The sequence below is a fragment of the Camelus ferus genome, chromosome 23 (genome assembly GCF_009834535.1).
Source record: "Camelus ferus isolate YT-003-E chromosome 23, BCGSAC_Cfer_1.0, whole genome shotgun sequence".
Lineage (NCBI taxonomy): Eukaryota > Metazoa > Chordata > Mammalia > Artiodactyla > Camelidae > Camelus > Camelus ferus.
Genome location: NC_045718.1, coordinates 15914763 through 15937060, shown reverse-complemented (window position 1 = coordinate 15937060; position 22298 = coordinate 15914763). Strand labels below are relative to the sequence as shown.

Below are 22298 nucleotides of genomic sequence, written 5' to 3'. Positions count from 1 at the left end.
CAGCTGCGCCCCCCCCCCCTTAAAGGGGCAGGAGCCTCTGTAAACCTTCGGGCTGCTGCTGCCCGTGATACAGTGGTGGTCTCTGGTCTCGAGAGGTGCTCCAGCAAAGCAGTGTCTGCCCCGGGGCCTTCCCTTTCATGTCTTTCCCTGGCTCCTGGGGCTCCATCCTGTCTACACCTCCCTTCTTCTCCACTCTTTCCCCTCCAAGGGCCGGGGTGGGAGACAGACTGGGATTCTAATTTGCTCTGTGACCCCAGGTAAGTCATTTAACCCCTGGGAACCTTACTGTCCTCACCTGCAATATGGGGAGAAATGGAGCTGCTGTGAGGATTAAATGAGAGGCTTTGCATAGCAGGGGGCTAACAAACCTTAGGGCTCTTCTAGTCCCCTCCCAAATGCAACTTAAAAGACTCTGATTCCCACCAATGTGTTTCCTGGCCCCTGCCCTCCGGTCAAGCACTCACTGGCCTCCAGTTTGGTGACTGGCTGCCTTTAAGAGGTGAGGAGGTCTAGGCTGGTGGAACAGGTGTTGAGAACCAAGCCCTGACCCACCCTTTACTTCCATGACCTTGGGTGACATCGCCCAGCCTCTCAACATTAGCTTCCTCCTCTGGGAAGCAGCCTCCACTCTTTGAGTGTGCAGGCAAACTGGAAAGTTCTCATGGCCAGACACGAGGCCACTAGACAGGTAAGGTGGGGAGGTGTGGTTTGGGGCCTGACATTCTCAGGGTGGCTTGTGGAGAACAAATCTGGACACTGAATTGGAAAACAGAGCAGGATGCTGAGAACTTTGAGAGATGTGTGTCAAAGAAGGTGTGGACAGACCCAAAGTAAGAGGCCGTCTGGGCAGCAGAAGGGGGAGTCAGGTCTGAACCAGAATTATCATGAGGCTTGTACCCTGGCTCTGCTGCCCTGGCCTTCCTTGGTCATCCACCATGTCAACCCTCTCTTGAACCTCCCTCCCTGCCTCCCCTAAAGTCAGAAAGCCACTTGGTTGCGGGAGCACACGGGTCAGCTACAGCAGCCAGAACCCCAGGACTTTTTCCGGGACTCCTGGCTGGCCCCAACCTTCAGGCACCAACTTGGGCCAAGGCTGGGACCCAGAGCATGGAGTCCCAGGGCTCCTCTGCTCCCACCCCATGACACCCAGAGTTGACTTCCAGCCGTGAATACAGCAGGGAGGGTGCAGGGCACCATGCCCATGGCCCAGGGTGGGTTCAGAGATACACACAAACCAAACTCTCTCTCCACTTTATATATATATATATGCACAAGCAAGCCCCACTTGCACGCAGGAGGCCCTGAGAAGGGCCTTCTGTCCTCCATCTTTGGCATCAATCTGTCAAAATCAGCTTTTCTGCATGAGACTGTCACTCTTTTCTGTACATGAATTAAATATATTATCTGTTTTTGTGCTGAGTCACAGGACATTCACAGTACAGTCAGGGAGGAGAGGGACTTGTGGGGAAGCCAAGACCCTCCAGGGCTGCTCCTTAAGTTGAGGGGGGTGGGCTGGGGGCCTGGCCTCCCCTTGGCCTTGCCATCTAAGACTTAGTCAAGTGTTGAAACCTTGGGTATACAGTAGGCATGCTCCATAGGGGCAGTGGTGGTGCCTTCTTTGGGGGTCATGGCCCCTCATACTCCCACCCCCGTGGGGCGGGGGTCTCAGGATCAAAGCCTGTCCTATCCTGTCCCCTCTTCCTGTACCTCAGACTGTGGCACTGACTCTCCCTCTGGGAAGGCCAGGAGCACTGGGAGGCTGGTGCCCAGATACTGCGGAGCAAGGACAGGGCCACAGGGGCTGGGAAGGAGGGGGCGGGGGAGGAGGGGACAAGGGAGGCTGCGCCAGCCCCAAGGGGCTGCGGCCGGCCTGGCCCCAGTGTCAAGGTGACCCTGCATATCTGGGTGCCAGCCATCCTCGGGACCCTGGCACAGGGCTGGCTTATCAGTGCTCAGGGGTGATAAGCAGGAGCCACTGTCGGGAAAGGGTGGACAGGTAGGAGCGCGGGTCAGAGCTCCAAGGACAGTGAGTTCTCCACCACCTGCCAATTTAAGGCAATCCCATTCAGACTGGGGAGATGGGCGGGGGCGGCTGAGGTGGCGGGAGTGCGGCTGGCGGGGCCAGGCCACCTCTGGACTCAACTGGGCATCCAGCAGCATTCCGGGCCCCTGGCGAGGAGTGGGGAGTGGGGCATGGTGGGAAAGGGGCGGGCTACGATTCCCTCTGTTGCTCTGGGGACACCCACCCTTCAGGTAGGGGGTAGGCTTTGGAACACATGTTGGCACCCAGGATTCCAGGGTCCCTGACAAGGTGCCACGTTGCTTCCTGCTCTCAGAGGGGAAAAGGGGAAAGATGTGTGGGCTCCAAAGAGCCCAAAAGGGACTCGATCAAACTGGTGAGGCAGGTGGGGCATGGTGGTGCCCACATCCAAGGCATAGCGCTCGGCCTGGCCTCCAGATTCTCCGGTCCACGTGGGTCCCACGCTGGTGCCCGAGCACTTCAGGGTGGGGAAGTGTCTGAGGCCGCCCTCTGCCCCCTCACCTCCTCCCAGAGAAGCAGCTCCTGCCCCGCCCCAGGGCAGGAGATGGAGGGGGTTGGTGTCCAGGCCAAGGCCACCAGGGAGGCATGTGGGAAGCAGGGAGAGGAAACAGCCGTGGCCAGCAGGGCTGCCGAGAAGTCTTCTGGGCCCGCCATTAGCCCTCATTCCTCTGTCCTCCGAGGCCACACGGGCCCCATCCTGATGCATTTGTGATCAATGTGACCTGTCATCCCTTGGGCCTCAGTAGTGCAGTCACAGCTCAGAAGATGCTCTGCCGCCGGCTCTTCCCTCGCCCTGGAGAATGGAGGGGAAGATGTGGGACTGCAGGGAGAAGGCTGGGCCAAAGGTCACCCGCCATCAGGAGGGACGGGCATCCTCCACAGTTCCTCTGATAGAGCCAGCAAGAGCATGTGCTCGGGAGCTGGTCAGTCCTGGTTCAAATGCCACCTCTGCTACTTACTAGCTACATGAAATTGCAACTTAGCCTCCCAAAGCCCGTTTCATTTAGTTTGAAATGGGGAGCACTAACTCACAGTATCAACTTTAAGCGGTGTTTTAGGATGAAATGAGATAATACATGGAAAGCACTTGTCACGTCTGAGGCCACGAGCTAGTCTAGAAAACATACAGTTCTCCCAGGATGGAGGCTAGAGAGCTCCAAGGCTGCAGAGAGAATGCACCAGAGAAAGCGTGCACCTTCGTCAGGGCTACTGTCAGATGCAGCGCTCTGTCTGGGGTGGGGATGGAGGAAGGAGACACTGAAGGAGGAAGCCTGGGCAGAAGACAGGGAGAACCAGCCCCTCCCCTGCTCCCCACAGGAAGGGAGGCCAATGAGGGGAGGCCATGCTGATTTCCATGGAAGGAGCCTGCTGCTGGGCCCTGTCTCTGTCCCTCGAGAGGGCAGAGTAGCCTGCCCTGGTCTTCTCTAATAAGGAGGGGAGGAGGAGGAGGAGGAGGAGGAGGAACAAGCCCCTACCTGGCTGATGAAAGGCCAGGCCCCGGTAGCCTGGGTCCTTCTGGAGCTGGATCTCCTTCAGGGAGAAAATGGAGGCAGCTGTGGTGGGAGGGGAAAGGCAGGGAGAGAGCTGAGTGGAGCCAGCAGTCCCCATGCCCACTGAGCACAGGAGCTGAGAGTACCCCCTTCAGGCAGGACCAGCCCAGGAGCACCCCACTGGGCCTTTCAGGCGGCACCTCAGATCGCCAGGGTTTGACCCCTTCGTTACAAATGAGAACCCAAGGAGGGGAAGCCAGGCTGCTCAGCCAGACCCGGGGCCTCTGGCCTCTTTGTTCCGGCTCCTCCGTCCACGTTGGCTGCCCTCCTTCCCTGGCCCTGGGGTGGCCCTGCCCCCTCCCCCCAGCCTCCTCGACACACTCACTGTCTTCTAGCTGGTGCACACGCTCCCCCAGAGACCGGAAGTATGGGTGCTTCAGGGCCGCCTCTGCCGACACACGACTCTTTGATTCGTACTGAAAAGCAGAGGGTGGGCAGTTTGGCCCCAGCTAGGGGACTGCAGGGACCCCTCTGGGTAATGCAACTGCTATACTAAGTTACATGGCCAAGATGGGAGGCACCAGAGTCCGACCTGAGAAGCCCCCGGGGTCAGCTGCCCACCCAACCCAAGGCAGTCTCAAAGCTCAGGGTCCCAGGTCTCCAGCCACCAGGAGAAAACCAGAAATGGGACCATCGGAGAATGACTTCCTCTTGGGATGGAAATTACAGATGCTAAAGCATCCAAGGTCATAACTTCAATGCCAGTCATATTCATACGTAATACTAACAACTACCCTTTATCGTGTCATTATTCAAGACAGGCACCCTTCTAAAGTGTGTTCCATAACCTCAGTTTATCCTCACGTCCAGCTTACAAAATGTGCATTATTAATTCTATTTGCATTTGAGGAAACTGAGGCACAGAAAAGCTCTGTAACTTGCCCAAAGCTACACAGCCAGGGTTTGAACTGGGGTTTGCGTTCGGAGCGCGCCCACTCTGAAGTCTGAGACCTTGCGGGTGGAGGGCACAGGGGGACACGGCTCAGTCTTGTGAGTCCGTGAGCACACACGTGGGTTGGGACTGAGGGCTGGGTGGGGTCCTGGGGCTTCAGCTCTCTGACTGCCTGTCCCTGGCCAGGGCGGAGCACACTCACCAGGAGGAGGCTGGTCAGGAGGTTGATGCCATCAGTGTCCAACCTGCAGGAGGAAGGAGCTGGCACAGGCCTGGCCTGGCGGGGGGTGGGGGAGGAGGGGGCCCGCGTGGGCTGGATGGAGCTTGTGGCCACCTCCAGAGGGACAGCCAGAACCACAGGCAGGAGAGGAGGCGTGGGGAGGAAGGGCTACCTGGGAGCATGGCTGATGAGCGGCTGGGGGAGGTACCGGGGGAAGCTGTAGGCTCGAAACTCCGAGAGGGCCATCACACCAGGCCACGTCTCTTCCGTGGGGGTCCCTGGGGAGATGAGAAGAGGTGGGGAGGGGTGAGAAGCCAGGGCCAAGGGTGACTTGAAGGGGTACAAGGTAGAAGGTGGGGACAAAGAATAGCTGAGGGGTCCCCGCCCTTTGGAGATCAGGCCGAAGCTGCTTCTCGCATTCCCATTATGCGCCTGGGCTGGACAGAGTTCTCGCGCCCCCTCGTGGTGAGAGGGAGGGAGCGCAGGACACTGACCGAGGAGTCTGAAGATGAGGTGCAGCTCCTCCTTGACCGTGGAGCCGGGGAAGAGGGGCCTCCCCGTGGCCATCTCGTAGTGGATGCAGCCCACGCCCCTACAGAGAGCAATGGGCAGGGGCGGCGTCAGGCTGGGCCTCCTTGCACCCGCGCTTCCCAGCGCTGCTCCACCACGATGCCTCGGTGGCTCGAATGGGTCACGGCACTGGGGTGGGTGGCCCACGGCTGCAGAGGCTCGTAGTAACAGCACAGCCCCCCACTACAGCCTCCCTCTGGGAGCTTCTCTGGGCTCTAGGGCGCTTTGACCTCTCCCCTTTCACTCTGGATGGTTAGGGTCTGCATAGCCAGCACCCACATGGCAGTTCTTCAAACTGCGTTGTCTCAAACTTTTTCCATCGTGTGCCTCCACTGGAAGAGAGAAGCCCACAGTCCAGTCTCCAAGGAAGCCCCTGGCAGAGGGCACAGTGGCCATTCGTTGGAAACCTGTGTTTTAGCTTTAAAATTAGGCTCACTTTTCATTCTACACCTAATCGTGTGTGTGTTAATTTTAACACAAAAATAATGTACCCCTTCTGAATTTTTCAGTAGCACTGATGCTTGGGCAAGATTCATCATATTTACAGTGGGGGCCTTCCTGTACCTTCTGGTAAGCTGTTATGTACTCTTGAGGGGGATATTTCAGAAGCACGGCCTTGGAGGGTCTATTTAGAGCCAGGGAAACCCAAATGTAGCTCAGACTTAATTCTTTAACATTCAGTTCAACAGGATGCCACATGGCTTTTACTCAAAAGAGGTTCGACAGTACTTCGCAGGGTCCCTTGGGACAGCAAAAAGCGAGCCTGGAGGTGTGGAGGGCCCCCTCCCCTCGGCCCCAGGGCACTCACCACATATCGATGGGGGTGGAGTACTCTGTGGAGCCCAGCAGCACATCGGGGGGCCTATACCACAGGGTCACCACCTCATTGGAGTAGGTCTTCGTGGGCACTGACTTGGCCCGGGCCAGTCCTGGGGACAGACCTGTCATTGAACCTCCCCGCTACGGCACCCACATCCCAAGAAGACCGTGTCAGACCCCCCTTCCCCAAGCCCTGCGGGCTCGGGCCTCACCGAAGTCGGCCAGCTTCAGCTCCCCTCTCTCATTGATGAGCAAGTTCTGGGGCTTCAGGTCGCGGTGCAGGATCTTGCGGCGGTGGCAGTAGGCAAGGCCCCGGAGCAGCTGGAACATGAAAATCTGGGGGAGGGAAAAGAAGGGTGAACAGGGGATGGTGGGAGCATGTCCCATCAGGGTGACCCTCTGCCTCTGCCCCATGGCTGGGACAGGGATGGGGACAAAGACTGGGCGGAGGTGAGGAACCTGCCCGGACTGCCCACCCTGGGCCCCAGCTGCCCCAGGGAATCCCATCCAGACGAGGGGCACCAGGTGTACGGAGGAGCTAGGATGGTGGGGGAGGAGAGAGTTCTTCAACCGAGGAGCCAAGAGGGGCCACAGGTGGGGATGTGTGCACACAGAAGAGGTCTTTCATCCCTCTCAGCGTCCCTGGAAGCCTCTTCATCCTGGCAGGTGCTCCAATTTGACAGACAGGGAAACTGATGCTCAGAGTTGGTGGGCAGGGTTGGGGGGGGGGGTCCATGACACGGAGGCTCCTACCTTGACATTGTGCATGCTCATGAGGTTCCCACAGTGGTCCAGATACTGCTTCAGGTCACTGTCCTGGAACACAGGGCCTGGCTCAGCCCCGCTCGACCCAACCCCTGGCCAGGAACCCTTCCATGGGCAAGGCCCAAGCCCAGGAGTGGGCCAGGCCCCTGGCACTGAGCTGCCCCTAGACCTGGGCTAATCCTGCCCTCTGCCCCCTTCCCCCCCAACTCACCAGGTACTCAAACACCAGGGTGAGGGAGCGCTCCGTGTGGATGAGGTCATGCAGGGTCACAATGTTGGCATGTTTCAGGTTCCTCAGCAGAGACACTACGGGACAGGAACCGTGTCTTTTTCTCCACTGTACTTGCGTGTCCACTACACTCAGGTTCCCTGAGGCCCCACGTGCCCCTCATACCCTCCCTTCCGGGGATCAGCCCCAGGAGTCCCCACGCCACCAGGGCTCAGGCCAATGAACTCTCCTCCCAGGAGCCCCGAGACCGCAGGACTCTATGCTGCTGTACCCTCTCGGATGGCAGTGCAGGGTGCCCCCTCCTCATGCTCCAGCCGGATCTCCTTCAGGGCCACGAGGTTCTCTGTCAGTTTGCTGCGCCCTTTGAAGACTGTGGCATAGGTGCCCTGGGAACAAGAACTCCAGCAGCCCAGCCACACTCAGGCCCAGCTCTCCTCTGTCCAATGGCCCCCCTCTTTATGCCTCTGCTTGGGCTGTGACTTTGGCTGGAGGGTCCTTCCCCCATCTGCTTTCACTGAAATTCTGTTTCCTCCAAAGCTCACTTCTCTGTAAAGCTGTCCCTGACTCCTGCCCCTTCAGAAGAAAACGACCTTCCTCTAAGCCCCCAGCAGGCGAGGGGCCCCTCTATTATAACACCGCTTTTGTTCTTCCTTAAAATTATGTTGATGTTTACATGTAGGTCTACCCTGGGTTCCTGGAGGGAAAGGGCGGTGCCCACCTCCTCTCTGTAAACTATCCCCCACCCCCAGCCTGCAGCACAAAGGGCCGGTGGTGTAGTGATAATGGAAACAGCTAACAGTCACACAGCACAAAAGCTTACTATACCCTCACGTCCCATGTCGCAGAGCAATTACGGTCTCCCTTTGACAGAGGAAGTAACCAAGGCACAGAGGGACGTGGCATAACTGGCCCCAGGCCTCAGAGCTAGTAACTGTGGACTTGGGATTTGATCCCAGACAAGAAGTACTTGCAGGGAAAAAAAAAAGGGACTGGCTTCTGCCCCAGAGCCCATCAGCCACTCCATCCTCATGCCCTCCTCCAGGACACGGGACAAGGGCTGGGCCAGATCGCACAGCCAAGGTCGCGCACCTCTGTGGAGCAGGGGCAGTGTGAACACAGATCAGGGAGGGCGGGGTAAGACCCTGGTCCTCCTCCTGGCCATCCTGCCTGACGGCCCCAAGAAAACTGAACCCAACCTCTTACCTCCCCCAGTTTGTCCAGTTTCACGTATGTTTCCAGTTTCCCAAAGCCGATATCTGACTGAGAGGGAGAGACACAGGGTCCTGTGAGCTTGAAGGCCCCGGTAGCCCCACATACTACACCTCCCCATCCCCAGCCTCCTGGTGGGAAGGGAGTGAGACCCCCATGGGGGGGAGGGGATGACCGAGGCTGGCAGTGGGAGGGGGGCCCCAAATCCTCCCTCTCCACCTCTCCCCTCTAGCCCTGCGATAAAGGAAAGAGCCCTGGACGTGTGAGCTTCTTCCTCCCATGGCAGTGGGGGGTACAGAGTCCAGGGCTCTAGTCCTGGGATTGCCACACGCCTTTATCACCTGTCTGTCTCCATCTTGGTCAGACTACTAGCCCCTGGAGGACAGGAACTGTGTCTTTTTCTCCACTGGACCTTGTGTGTCCAGTTCAGAGCCCACCTCCCTGCAGCCTCTCTCATCGGCACACTTCCTCTAGCTCAGTAGTTCCCAACCCTTAACAATACGGATTCCTGGGCCCCACCACCCAGAGTCGGGTTCTGTGGGTACCTGGAGTGGAAACCAGAATCTACGTTTTGTAAGATGCTCCCAAGGAAATTTGATAAGCAGTCAGGACTTGGGAACGTGTGCCAATTGGTCTATTGGTCTCACCTGGTGAAGACTCGAGCCCAGAAAGGGCTTGGAGCTCAGCTCCAGCCCTGTTAGGACCCAACTAGGGAACAGAAACTGACCAAGGAGAACCCGCTATAGGAATCCTCTCCGGCCAGCAGGTGGCGCCAGAGGCACAGAAACGCCCCTGGAAAGCACTGCCGGCCTCAGCTGGGACAGGGAAAACCAGGCCTGATGTGTCTTGTAGGGGACAGTGTCTACCCTGGTGACCTCTGACATTCTTGGGACTCACCAGGGAGGCGCGGCGGGACATTCGGCTGAGTGGTTTGGGCAGGTCTGGGCTCTCCAGCTGCAGCTTCTGCAGGAATTCCTGGGGCAGGCGGATGTCCATGGGCAGAGAAAGCCTCTTACTGATGTCCTGCAATGGCCAGGATGAGATGCGGATGCCAGTGTCCGCTCCAGGGAGAGAGGGCTGCGGGACCCTCGCCTCTCACCCTGGGCCTGGCTTTCCATGTGAGCAACCCCAGCAGGACCGAACCACGGGCTGTGACACCAGGCTCACAGCTGCTTCAAAGATGTGCTCAAGACACACATGAACGTCCAGGGGTTGCTGTGTGATATTAGGAGATCCTTTCCCCTCTCTGGGCCTCAGAATCTGTGGATGAGATTCCTGCACTGCTTGTCTGTGAGCATATTTTTTTATACACTTGGGCACACATATATGGGTCGTAAAAACAGTCAAATTGTCTCGCTGGTGCTATGTACCAGGAATGCTCTGAGCACTCAGCATACGTTAACTCATTTAATCTTGAGGACGATTTTAACGCAGGAAGACTGTAGCACACAGTAGCTGAGTAACTTGCTCAAGGTCACAGAGCTGATCGATGGTAGAGCTGGGATTTGAACCCACGAAGTCTGGCTTCAAGGCAACCACCCTCCTTGGTGCACCCACAGCGTAGAGCCCACAGCCCCTCACCTCCATGGAGAAGCGGCGCTGGTTCTGCCGCCGGTACCGCATGCCAGGCGACGGCTGCCCAGGGTCCTCCCCACTGTCTGTGGGGGAGAAGGTGCTGGACTCTGGCTGGGGGTCTCTGCCAAGAGGACCAAGCTGTAGGTCTGAGAGGGAGAGGCATCAGCTGCCCTCCCTGCCTCTCTGCCCCGAACTGGGGTGGGGCGGGGAGTCTACCCCAGATCTCTGTCCTTCCCCCACCAAGGCGGCAGTGAAGATGTGTCAGGGAGGGGGCTCTGCGGGAACAGGGACGAGGGAGGGGCTGGGGAAGGGCCCCAGACCCCTCACCCTCATTGCGCCGGTTGTGGAGCTGGTTGAACTGCTCTGTGATCTCAGGCCAAGGACTCCTCGATGGTCTCGGTGCGGGGCACTGACAGGGAGAAGCGACGCTTAAAGTTCTTCATCTTGTTCATGATCAGCAGGGATCAGGCAGCCGGGTCCTTAGGCAGAAGTGAGAAGAGAAGTGACAACAGGGCGACAGGGTCTGGTCGACACCAAATGTGAATTCTGGGTCATGGTCTCTTGTCTTCCCATCAAGCTGTCACCCTGCACCCACGGGCCAGGGTTGCACCTTCCCCAGTAAACTTCAAGCTCTCGGAGAGGCAGTCGTCCTAACCCTCTTCCTCCCTGTGAATCTCATCCCCTCAAGGATTCCCTGTCCCTGGGGAGATAGTAATAATGTGTACCAAGCAGCCCAGCAAAGTACTGCTCATAATAATAGCATGAAGTGCCAATAGGTTCCTGCAGATCTCCCCAGGGCCAGGCAGGAACCTTTAAGCTGCTGGAGGTCTAGAGAATTCTGGAAGGAGGCACCAGAACCCGGTGGCCCTCAGGCCAGCAGCTCTTTACCAACTTGCATGGAAAAGCCTGAATTTGTCAACAGCCAGTAAGTCTTACAGATTGATGCCTGTAAGCTGAACATCAGCTTAGCCTACCGCCTTGTGACACAGTCTGGTCCAAATCCCATTTCATCCTGATATTGACACTTGGAGGTCCCTCTCTGGCTTGTCCTGGGTCCCCAGGAGTCAGAAAAAGAGAGGAAAGGGATGAGGGAGGGAACGTATGCATCTCAGCTGACCCAGCTCCATCTCTCCAGCTGAAATACGGGAGGTCAGGAGCAGCTGAATGTCTCAAGGGAAACACAGAAGTTTACCGGAAATAGGCAGGGCCCCAGGGAGGGGAGGCTGAGCACGGCTGGCCCCTCCAGTGCCACAGCAGGCAGCGTGTCCCTGCAGGCAACACGATGGGGGGAGGGGGCAGGCTGCTCTGCTCACCCCCAGGTCCCCCGCCCCCGCCAGAAGGGGCGGCCCCCAGCAGCTCCTCAGCTCTCTTGTCCTCTGAGTGAGGGGACACCCGGCCGGCCTGCCAGGGAGCCTTATGCAACTGCTCCTTCCCGCAGATCCTTCCCCCTCTGATCTGCCCTGAAAACCCAGAGCGGGGGCTGTCACGCCTCCCCGCCCCTCCCCTCCATGGTTTCATAAGCTCCCAGCGTGGCCGCCCCCACATTCTGCTCTGCCCACTTCTCCCTCAGTTACAGTGCGGCTGGGACCAAAAGGCCTCACGAGGACCCCCACCCACGCCTGCCACGAAGCCATCAGACCAGCCCTGTGACAGGAGGGGGCCACCTTGCACGCTCTCCCAGCTCAGCCCATTCCCAGAGGATGCTCTCAGCACTGTCACTGGCCAGTGCTCAGTTGCCAAGGCAACCAGGCCCCTCCTGAATCCTCCTGGTTTAAGGGATTATGGGTCAGTAACATGTTTACTTTGCTTAATGATCACATCCTTCTGCCTCTTCACCCAGCCTGGAAAGCATTCTTTCCGTGGGCCTGCTGGTTCCTGGCTGCCCCCAAATGCATCTAAGTTGTGGTCCTCCAGCTTCCCTGTGCCCAGAGACTGGGTATGGCCAGGCCCTCCTTCCTCAGGTTGGCACCTCTCAGTTCAGGCCCCGGGTCTGCACAGCCAGCCCAGTCTACCTTTGTCAGTGGGTCCTGAAGTCTCCCTCAGCTCAGCTCAACCAGCGATCACTGAGTACCGACGCCACGCCAGGCTCTGCGCTAGCCACTGGGGTTACAGTGGTGAGTAAAGCCTGGTGCCTCTTCTCCAGGAACCCGGGGGCTGTGAGGCCACCCTTGATGAGAAGGTAGCCAAGAGCCCTTCTTCCAGCTTCCTTGCCAAGCCTGCCAGTCTGGGGCTTTCCTCCTTCTCCATCCTGGAGCTCATCCCTTCCAGACAATCTCAGCTGCTCCTCCTGGCTCCATGAGATGTCCTGGGCCAACCGTCTGCAGGATTCTCACAGACAGGACGTTCCCAGAGGGCTGCCACCCACCTCACACTCTTGTGTGCAGTCTGCAGGGGCCCCATGATGGGGCCTTTGTGGTGGTGGTGGCGGCGGCCTGTGGGTTCCAATGACAAGAGGACCTAGACACACCCTGCCTGCTGACTCCCATTTCCCACACGACACGACAGTGGAGGTGCCTGCATTGCACGGATCAACTGTTTACAGGTTGGCTGAACATCAGAATCACCAGGGAGTGTTGGAAAAAATCAACTCCTGGGTGCATGGAGGACCCAAGGTCAAGAGCTATCCCCCAACCCCCAACCCCCAACCCCGGTCTCGAATGAGAAACAGAAAGCCCCAAAAAAGAGCAGGGAATGGCCCCAGGCACCCAGGCCCGGGCGCCCTGTTTGCCCATCCTTTTCTGCATGGATTCGAAGCCTTCAGAGCTTATCTGAAGCCACAGGGAAAATGGAAAATTCACCGTCCATCATTTCCAGAAAGAGCAATCTACGGCTTTGTTCTTTTCTTAAGCTCCCAATTTGGCTTCATATTATATCTCATGTGGGCTTTTATTCCTGAATCTTCGCTAAACTCCTTAGGCTTAACCTATTGGCCTCAAAAATATTGGGCAGTTGCACTGCCCGTGTACCTCCTCGTTACCATAGTAATTGGTTATTTACTCTTACTTGGAGTAAACGTGGTGAGTACCTCTCCACTCAGTCCCGATCCTACAGTCACAGATAACTGTGCTAAAGTCCACAGCAGAAGAGATACCAAGAGGCCATCCCAGCACTGAGAGGTGCTCCCTTAGTAAAAGTAACCCAAATGCTCTTTCTTGCAGCTGAAGAACTGTACACCAAAACCTGAGCTGTATATAGACTAACACCAAACATTCATTCTACGTTTTTGACTTAAAAATTTTGACCATAATTATTTTGACCATCTTTCTAATGAATATCCAGTATTGAAATGTTAAAAAAAAAAAAGGAAATTGAACTTCTCTTTAGTTTGTTCCATTAACAGTATAGATATTCTCAGATAGCACTTATTAACAGACAGAATAAGCAAAATACTGCAGTACAATTAAAAAATTCAGACTTCTGGGTCTCTCTTCAGTTTCTGGAACTGAAGCTCTGAGGATGGTGCCTGGAAAATGCATTTATCTTTTTTTTTTTTTTTTTTTTTTTAGTTGACGTAGAGTTGATGTACAAATTACATGTTACAGGTACACAACAGAGTGAGTCAAAATTTCTAAAGGTTATACTCCATTTGTAGTTATTACAAAATGTTAGCTGTATTCCCTGTGTTGTACAATACATCCTCGTAGCTTGTTTATTTTAGACATAATAGCCTGCACCTCTTAATTCCCCTCCCCCACTTTCCCCCTCCTCCCTTCCCTCTCCCCACTGGTAATCACTAGTTTGTTTTCTGTATCTGTGAGTCTTTTTCTTTTTTGTTGCATTCACTAGTTTGTTTTATTTTTTAGATTCCACACATAAGTGATGTCATACGCTATTTCTATTTCTCTGACTTATTTCACTTAGCATTAATACCTTCCAAGTCCATCCACATTGTTGCAAATGGCAAAATTTCATTTCTTTTTTTTTAATGGCTAGGTAGTATACCATTGTGTATGTATATATACACACACACCACATCTTCTTTATCCATTCATCTGTTGATGGACACAGGTTGCTTCCATATCTTGGCAACTACATATAATGTTGCTGTGAACATTGCGGGTACACGTATCTTTTCAAATTAGTGTTTTCATTTTTCTCAGATATATATACATACCCAGGAGTGGAACTGCTGGGTCATGTGGTGGTTCTATTTTTAGTTTTCTGAGAAACCTCCAAACTGTTTTCCACAGTGGCTGCACCAACTTACATTCCCACCGGCAGTGTAGGAGGGTTTCCCTTTCTCCACATCCTCACCAACATTTGTTATTTGGGTTCTTTTTCATAATAGCCATTCTGACAGGTATGAGGTGATTTCTACTGTGGTTTAAATTTGCATTTCTCTGATGATTAATGATGTTGAGCAAGAAAATGATTTTTAAAAAGCATCCCCAATGATCTGAACATTGAAGCCACAGCTGGGGAGCATCTAAGGTCCAGGTAAGGGATGGTTACCTGCCCAGGATTCCAGATTGCCCTACTGTGCTGAGATGGGGACTCTTCGGAGCTGGGAGGCACAGGAAGGTGGAGGCAATGCAGGAGGACCACCCCCTCTCCCCGGAAGGGGAGAAAATGTTTGGCCTGCACAGACTGATGCCCTGGGCTGTCATGGTCATGCAGGGGGTAGGGGCACCAGGCACTTGGTTCCCTGAGGTCTGCGGGCCAGTCATGCCCTCTTCTAAAAACAGGGCTCCCTGTAAAGCCGTCCTGCAGTCTGGGCTTATGGGATGGCGCGTTGGCTTTGTGGCTCAGGAATCCACCAGTAGCTGCCGTAAATCTCCCGTCTTTGCGCCTGCCTGCAGGGGAGGGGTGGGGAGCACATCAAAAGCCGCCTGGGAGGGAAGCCCTCAATTTCTACAAGACAAAGGAGAACCTGCCTGAATTGCACCCGCCCTCCTCATGGTTCAGTTAGGAGCAAAGAGCCACCAGTGGGGCCAGGAAGCCCGGGTGAAACTGGGGACGGCTGACTTGAGCAGGAATGTGGGGCCAAGTGAAATGATGGGGACCAGCTGTTCCCCACCCAGCCTGAGAAGAGACCAAGAGGAAGTGGCTGTCACTGGAGCAGGAGCAACGGTGGTCAGATGTAGAGATGGATTTCCTGATGGCAGGGGAGCAGGCAGCAGCAGTGGACGCCATGCTCTGATGGGGACAATCGGGGCATTGGGCCCGGCAGGGTCTGGGTGTGACAGGGCAGATGGGGCGGTGAATGGTCTGTTGTTCCCTAGGTCAGGACACAAGATGCCTCTGTCACTTCCTTCTTGGGAGAGTCAGCTCCTCAGATTTGGGGGTCAAGGGGGAAGGGAGACAGGAAAAAGGCTTGTTACCTTGGTGCTGTCTGCCCCTCACCCCTATCTGGGGACAGAAGGGCTCAGTGTCACCCAGCCTGAGGCCAGCCCAGGGCCTGGACACAGTGTGGCCTTTGTCCCCAGGGCCAGGGAGCCATCTGGGGCTGTCCCCGTGCAACTGGTGCCAGGGGAAGAGGGAGACAGCGTTCGAGGAGGCTGGCCTGGCCAGGTGGGATAGGGGGACGCTGGAGGAGCAGCACCCCTCTGGAGTGGCGGGGGTGGGCAGACAGACCCCCAGCCGGGCCTTCCCTCCTGCACAGGTGAGTCCATACAGTTCTCAGCCCACCTTCCATCACTTCCTCCTGGGTACACACCAGCCAGCCCAGCACTTCCTGCCGGTGCCAGAGAGCGGGTGGCACAGGAGTAAGGAGGAGCCAGGCTGGGAGGAAACTGACACTTGCCAGGAGGCCACCGTGCGCCCAGCGAGAAGGGGCTGGACTCCTGGAGAGAGCACTTACAGAGCCACCATTCTAATCCCTCACCATCCTGGGGAGGACAATGCGGCTCCGAGAGGGGAACTGACTTGCTGAGAATCAGGCAGCAATTTCCTGGTTGTTGCCAAGCACGCAAACTCAGTGATCACGTTGCTCCTTTCTTCTCCTAACTGGAACTCCCCCAACCCCGGCCCTTCCTGTGGCTTAGGCTGTCAGTGCTGTTTCTACCTTCCAGGTCTCCTCCAACCCCACCCTGAATTAAAGCCAGACAACCCAGGTTCAAATCCTGGTGCTACCACTAGCAGGATGATGGTGGTGATTAAGTGACACCTTCACAGGTGGCTTTGGCTCGAGTCTTTCTTTGGACAGTTATTTACTGAACAGATCCTACATGTCAGACACTGTTTCTGACCCTGAGAATCCACTTGTGAACAAAACACACATTAATCCTGCCCTCATGGTACTGACATTCTAATGGGGATGGGGAGAGGCAACACAGACAACAAAATAACTAAGTAAAAAACACAGTATGTTCGATGGTGACAAGTGCAATGGAGAAAAATAAAACAGGAAAGAGGGGTGGGGTGTGAGAGGTGGGGTGTTGCCATTTTAAATGGGGGTCGTCAGGAAGTCCTCCCTGAGAAGGTGACATCTTCTAGGAAAAATTCTGAGTAGGCACAGGGGAGGAAGCTAGTCATACAGAATCTGGCAGAAGCAGGTCAGCAAGGGAACAGCAGGTGCAAAGATCCTGAGGCAGAAGTGAGTGTGGTTATGGTCTGGGAACAGCAGTGTGGCTGGAGAGGAGGTCACAGGGGAACAAGCAGAGCAGATCATGTTGGGGTCCCTTGGGATTTGGCTGCAGCAAGGGGGCAGCAGGGAGCCAAGTCAGGAGGTGGCGGCTGGGGCCAGCATGGAGCAGTGGAGGTGGGGCCAAAAGGATTTGTAGACAGATTCTATAGGGGGTGTGAGAAAGGAGTCCAGCACGACACTGAAGGGTTTGGCCCAAGGAACTGGAATGATGGGTGACCACTGTGGGGATGAGGGATGTCAGGCAAGGAGGTTGGGGTGGGAAGACTGGGAATGGGGTTTGGGCACCAGTGTGACGTCCAATGGATGTCTGAGTAGGGATGCTGAGGGAGCTGATACAAGGCAGACACCCAGAAAATGTTAGCTCTCTTTTCTCCTTTTATTCTCGCAACTTCCTGCACAGACGTAAAAATGTGCCAGAAAAGAGGCCCATATAAAGCTCAGCAAACACCTCCCTCACAGACTTCCCCACAGCCCAACAGGCGCTCTGAGACCCTGGGATGAAGAGGAACAGGAAGCAGGGAGCATGGTCGGCAATCGGCAGGCCTGAGCCACCAGACTAAGAGGGAAAGGCCAGGCAGGAGGGGGCGCCCCACTCAGACTGACAAAACTCGGCAGGGCCACGTGGGGCAGGGGACCTCAGCCTCCTGGCTGACCACTCTCATCCACGGGGCAGGCCAGCAAGGCGCCAGAGACAGCCTGCTGCCCCCGCCCCCAGGACAACCTCTGCCAGGCCCCGTAACTGACACCAGCCTGCTGGGATACCTGGGTGGCCCAGATCAGGAGACCACAGAGGCAGAGGAGGAGGCTGGCAGAGCGCCCCCCGCACAGAAGTCTGGCTGCAGCCTGGTGCAGAGGGCGGGGGGCGGCTTCGCTTCTTAACCTCCAGGGAGCCAGGCTCTGAGACTCCTCAGGAAACCCTGATGAGGAGCCCCTTTGCCTTCCTCCTGAAAAAAGCCCCAATTCACAGCCTGCACGCAAGGTCCTTCCAGATCTGCCCCTTTCCTCTCTGGCTCTGCTCTCCCCACTCCCCCGCCACACCTGCATGCAGTTCAGGTCCCGGGTCTTCAGAAGCTTCCCAGACCCCCCAGGACCACGGGGTGCCCCTCTGACGGGCACACTCCGTGAATGTGCATAATCCGATGGGACCACAGGGAGGACTTTTTTGTGTCTCCCTCACCAGGGGCACTTTGATCCCCAGTGCTGGTGACACACAGCAGGCCTGGCTGTCTAGTTCACCAGACATGGAGCACTGACCGTGTTCCAGGCACACGTGAGATGCTTTTCTAAGTCCCTCTTCTTGTTTTGCTTTGTTTTCTTTTCCGACTCAGTCTCTGTGAGCCCAGGGACAGGGGATGAAGGATGTAACTTCCAGATGCCCACTTTCTGAAGCCCAGAATCGGACCCTTGGTCCCAAAGGCTGACCACCAGCTAGGATCCTTATGACACTCTGGGCTGCCCACTTCCCACCCCCACCTCAGTCCCTCAGTCACTTTGGGCCTTTGGGCAGGTTTCAAAAGAACTAGAGGCCATGGCTGACCAAGTCTGCAGACGTCAGGAGCTAAGGCATCAGACACGCCCTCCTCCCAGTAGAACTGTGCCTGCAGGGAGCTGGCAGATACCATCTCTTCCTTCATCCTCTCACTGACCCTGCCACGCACCCGCTTGAGGCTTTAGTTTCCCGAGCTTGCGACAAATCTCGGGGGAGGCCAGTCACCCCACGGCTGCCTGGAGCTGAGAGGCAGCGGCAGCGGCAGAAGCCCGCCAGCCCTCATCGCCCGCCTCACTCCGCAAGCTCCGGCCTGGATGACAGAGGCTGTCAGCCTCTGGGTGGCCAGAATCGAGGGGACAGGTAGGCCTGCAGTCACCCTGCCAATGAACAGATGCTCTGGACACAGGGACAGAGCTCAGAGAAGACTCCCACAGCCTCTGTTTGGAAAGCAGGAAGCAGGCAGGGGAGGCCTTCCAGGAGCCAGCTGGACTAACCTGCAGGAGGCGAAGTGTCTGGGGCTCAGGGTCGCCCCATCCTTGGACAATCGCACCACTAGCCCCCACAGTGTCCTACCTGATGCAAACATCCCCCGGTGAGGGCCACGTGCTGTCCAGGCCTGCTCTCCAAAATTCTCTGCAGTTTGGAGTCATGGAAGAAACCCCAGCTCTCCCACCTACTAGCACTGGGACCTGGGAAGACACCCACGCCTCGGTTTCCTTGTCTGCTAAATGGGCAGAATACCTAGCCTCCTATCCAATTGCCACCAAGGCTGCGGGACCTAACTTTCTCAGCTGCTTTCTGATGACATCACTCCCCTCTTTAAAATCCTTCAATATTAACACCACCCTCAGGAAAAAGTCCAAACTCCAGAGGCCAGTAGACTAGGCCTCTTGTGTTCTGACCCCTGTCTCCTGGTCTCAGCTCCACCTCTCCCTGGAGGGCTGTTCCATGGAACGAACTTAGCATTCTCGGAGTAAACCACACGCACGTCGCAAGCGAATGTTCGCTTGGCCTGGGACACCCTTCCTCATGTTTTCCTCGGCAAATCTGCTTCCAAACTCAAGTCAAGCGTTGCTTCCCCTGGGAAGCCGCACATGGCCGCCCCTCCGTCCTACAGGTGAAATGAGCTGCGTGGTAACTAGAGTGTGATGTCCTTCAGGGCAAGACGTGGTCTCAGGCAGCTTCGCCCAGCGCCTCACCTGGTGGGAGGAACCTCCCAGGTGCTCAGTCAGTGTTGGTGGGATGACTGACTTAAGCTGCTTTTTTCTACAGATATTTAAACATTAGGCCCACTGAAGTCAAGGACCTTTCAGCACCTTGAATCTCCAGGACACTGTTTGTCCATCTGTCTGTCTCTTCCTCCCACTCTCGGCAGGCCAAGGACCTGTTTCTAGGTTTATCTTCTCCTTGTCAGGCCGGCCCCACTCTCAGCAGGAGGGACCTGAGCCCACGGAGGTGGCCTGGCCCTGTCCTCTTTCTGGGCACACTAGAGCAAGTCCGGGGGTCAGTCAACCAGCCCCGGGACCCAGACTCCCTGGGACATTTTTCTCCTCGGTTCTCCTGGCTCTTAGTGGGAACTGGAACCCAGGGATCCGTGGGCGAGGGACATGGGGAAAGCCAGTGAAGTGTCCGCATCTTCAAGGCTCAAGTCCAGCACAACCCCCCTCCTCACATCCTCTCTCACCTGACACCCCCCTGGCCCAGCCAGGTTGGGGGCCCTCGTCTGTGCTCCCTGGCATTCTGGATGTCCTAGGCAGCTCACCTGGCTCCCTGCACTGTGACTGCTCGCTTGCCTGTTTCCCTAATTTGCCTGTGAGCTTGTTAAGGGCAAGGACTGGGTCTGACTCATCCCTGCACCCCCAGTGCCTGACACCGAGCAAATCCTCAAATGATCAATGAGTGAATCTACGAAAGCTGAGAAGTCTTGGTTCCGGGAGCTGTTTGGAGGCAGAAGGGCTGCCAGGAGACTGTCGGTACCCACTAGACTCCAAGCCTCAGCTGTAACCTAGCCCTCCTTCTCCAGCCAACTCTTCACAGATAGGAGTGGGAGGCGGGGGGGGGGGGGGCAGAAGGGTGGTCCTGCCCCACAGCAACTCCCCCAGTGAGGTCTGCGGAGGTCTCGGGTTGGCAGGTGCCACACCACAGTGAGGGATGGATCAGGGATAGAAATGACCCTAATGAGAGGTTCCAACTGAACATACATTGAGCTGGGGACTCCAGGGCTTGTGTGCAGCATTTGGCAGGCCCTCAGGGCCTCCCATCTCTCAGGGGCAGATTCCCAGGGCTTCCCAGTCAGGCTCAGACTTTGGCCTCGACCCCTACAGATGACCCCTCCTGACCCCTGACCGCCCCATCGTGTGGGCCCCACATCGGCTCTGCTGAAACTCTGCTGCTTTTTGGCTTCCTGAGCCTCAAGGAAGGAAGCCACATGTATCATCTTCTGTTAGTTTCTTTTTCGCCTTTTTTTGGAGACCCGGCTAAGGCTGGCTTGCAATCTTTAGGGAGGCTCTGGATTTCCAAGTGACAAGAGGGGACAATGCACCCTCTGTCAGCTCCGGTCCTGGCCGTGCAGAACATCCCAGACCAGAGGCTGGAGGAAGGGCTCGGAGCAGGCAAGACCTGTCTGTCACATCTGCTTGCAGACGAGGCCCGCCTCACCTCCGAGACAGAGGGGACCCCTTGCAGCAGCATCCTTAGTAGACCTTTAAGGAAGGTCCCTCACCTACCACCCAGTGTTTTTAAAATTCCATAGTCTGAAACCTTTTTTTAGGTCTTCCTTAAATCACTAAGAAATAGCTCACAGCTGTTTCCTCTCTGTTTGCTTAAAGACAGACGCTGAGGCCCACCATCCTCTACACAATCAGTAAAAGGAGAAACAGAGCATCAAGTTCACCTCTCCTTTAGCCTTCCCTAGTCCAGATTTAAGAACCTGTCATGGAATCTTTGTTAACATCTCTTTGGTCTCCTCGTCATGCCCAACTTTAGCAACAGAACTGCAGGGGCCTTCAGGCGCTGGCATCCCGGGGGACCTCTCAGTCTCATGAGCGGAAGGGCAGGAGGGGAGGGTTTCCCAGCATCTCCAGACCACATTCCTATTTATACTCCACTCCCAGCCCCCACCGCTGCCATTTGGCCCAGCGACACCGTGCCCACATTCCGAGGGAACACTGGGCCAACATTCTCCAACCTTTAGGGCAAGCTGGCCTCCTCACACTCAGCCTGGCCTGCCTCCCACCAGGCAGGGCCCAGGCAGCTGCCTCAGCCTGGACCACCTCCTTGCTCCTCCTTATCTCCAAGGCCCACTCTGGGAAGCCTCTAGACGCCCCACTGGGGGCACCCACCACCCAGAGTTCGGGGGAGGTGCTGCTTTCTCCCTGTCCCTCTCTTGTGTTCCAGGCACCAGGCACTGTCCCAGGCTCTTGCCTCGTCCTCTCCTCCTCTGGCCTCCTGGTTCTTCTGCTTCTTTCTCCCTCCCATGTCTGGTAGCTTCACTTCCCCTACCTGTCCCTGTGTCCCTGAATGTCGGCACTCCGGAGAGTTCCCTCTTTGGCCCTTTGTCCTTCCCCTCTCTACACTCTTCCTGGTGACCTCATGCTCTCCTGCAGTGGAAACCACCACCCACGTGCTGATGACTCCCAGATCCACAGCTCTGGCCCCACCAAGCCCCGGAGCCTCACACTCACAGGCCCGACTGCCTGCTGGGCACCTCAGTCTGGATGTCCCCCCAGGGTCTGAGATACTAGAACAACCCCACTGGGCTGAGGACAGTCCTGGGATAGTAAATAGTTTGGGATGTATTTTTATTTTATTTTATTTGGGGGGGGTAATTAGGTTAATTTATTTATTTTTAGAGGAGGTACTGGGGATTGAACCCAGGACCTGTGTATGCTAAGCATGTGCTCTACCACTTGAGCTACACCCTCCCACCTTGAGATGTGTTTTTAAAGAAAAGGGCATTTGTGTACAACTTGTAAAAGCTGCATGACTACTAGGTACACACGTGCCCTAAGTGTACATTATATAAATACACGTGAAGACAAGCACTGTATATAATCCAGAAGGATATAACACTATATATATATATATTATATATATATATACACACACAATATATATAATCCAGATGGATCTAAGTTAAAATGCAAACTGTAGTTATACAACAGGGTGGCAGAATTATGGGTGATTTTAATACCTTCTTCTTGCTTATTTGCAACTTTTAATACTTCCATAATGAACAATCATTGCGTGTGGTAAAGGAAGATGTAACGCTTCTTTTTAAATGAAAAGAAAGTATTTTTAGATTGCGATTCCAGAACTGTTCAGTGCGAGTCTTTGGGAGAACTATGATTATCT

At 55.8% G+C, this 22298-nt stretch overlaps 1 protein-coding gene and 1 pseudogene across 1 annotated transcript; one reads left to right on the top strand and one right to left on the bottom strand.

Annotated features, from left to right (window-relative positions):
* Positions 1-1236: 1236 nt before the first annotated feature.
* Positions 1237-10349, bottom strand: CDK18 (cyclin dependent kinase 18). The gene is given in 16 exon segments (XM_032467024.1): positions 1237-2834; positions 3517-3594; positions 3917-4007; positions 4686-4728; positions 4876-4981; positions 5198-5295; positions 6082-6202; positions 6305-6428; positions 6846-6908; positions 7069-7163; positions 7358-7472; positions 8290-8346; positions 9193-9318; positions 9877-10016; positions 10198-10243; positions 10245-10349. Coding segments are annotated over 16 exon segments (1416 nt in total). The 5' UTR covers positions 10323-10349; the 3' UTR covers positions 1237-2799.
* Positions 10350-11651: 1302 nt separating this feature from the next.
* Positions 11652-13054, top strand: LOC102509496 (annotated as a pseudogene).
* The last annotated feature ends 9244 nt before the right edge of the window (positions 13055-22298 follow it).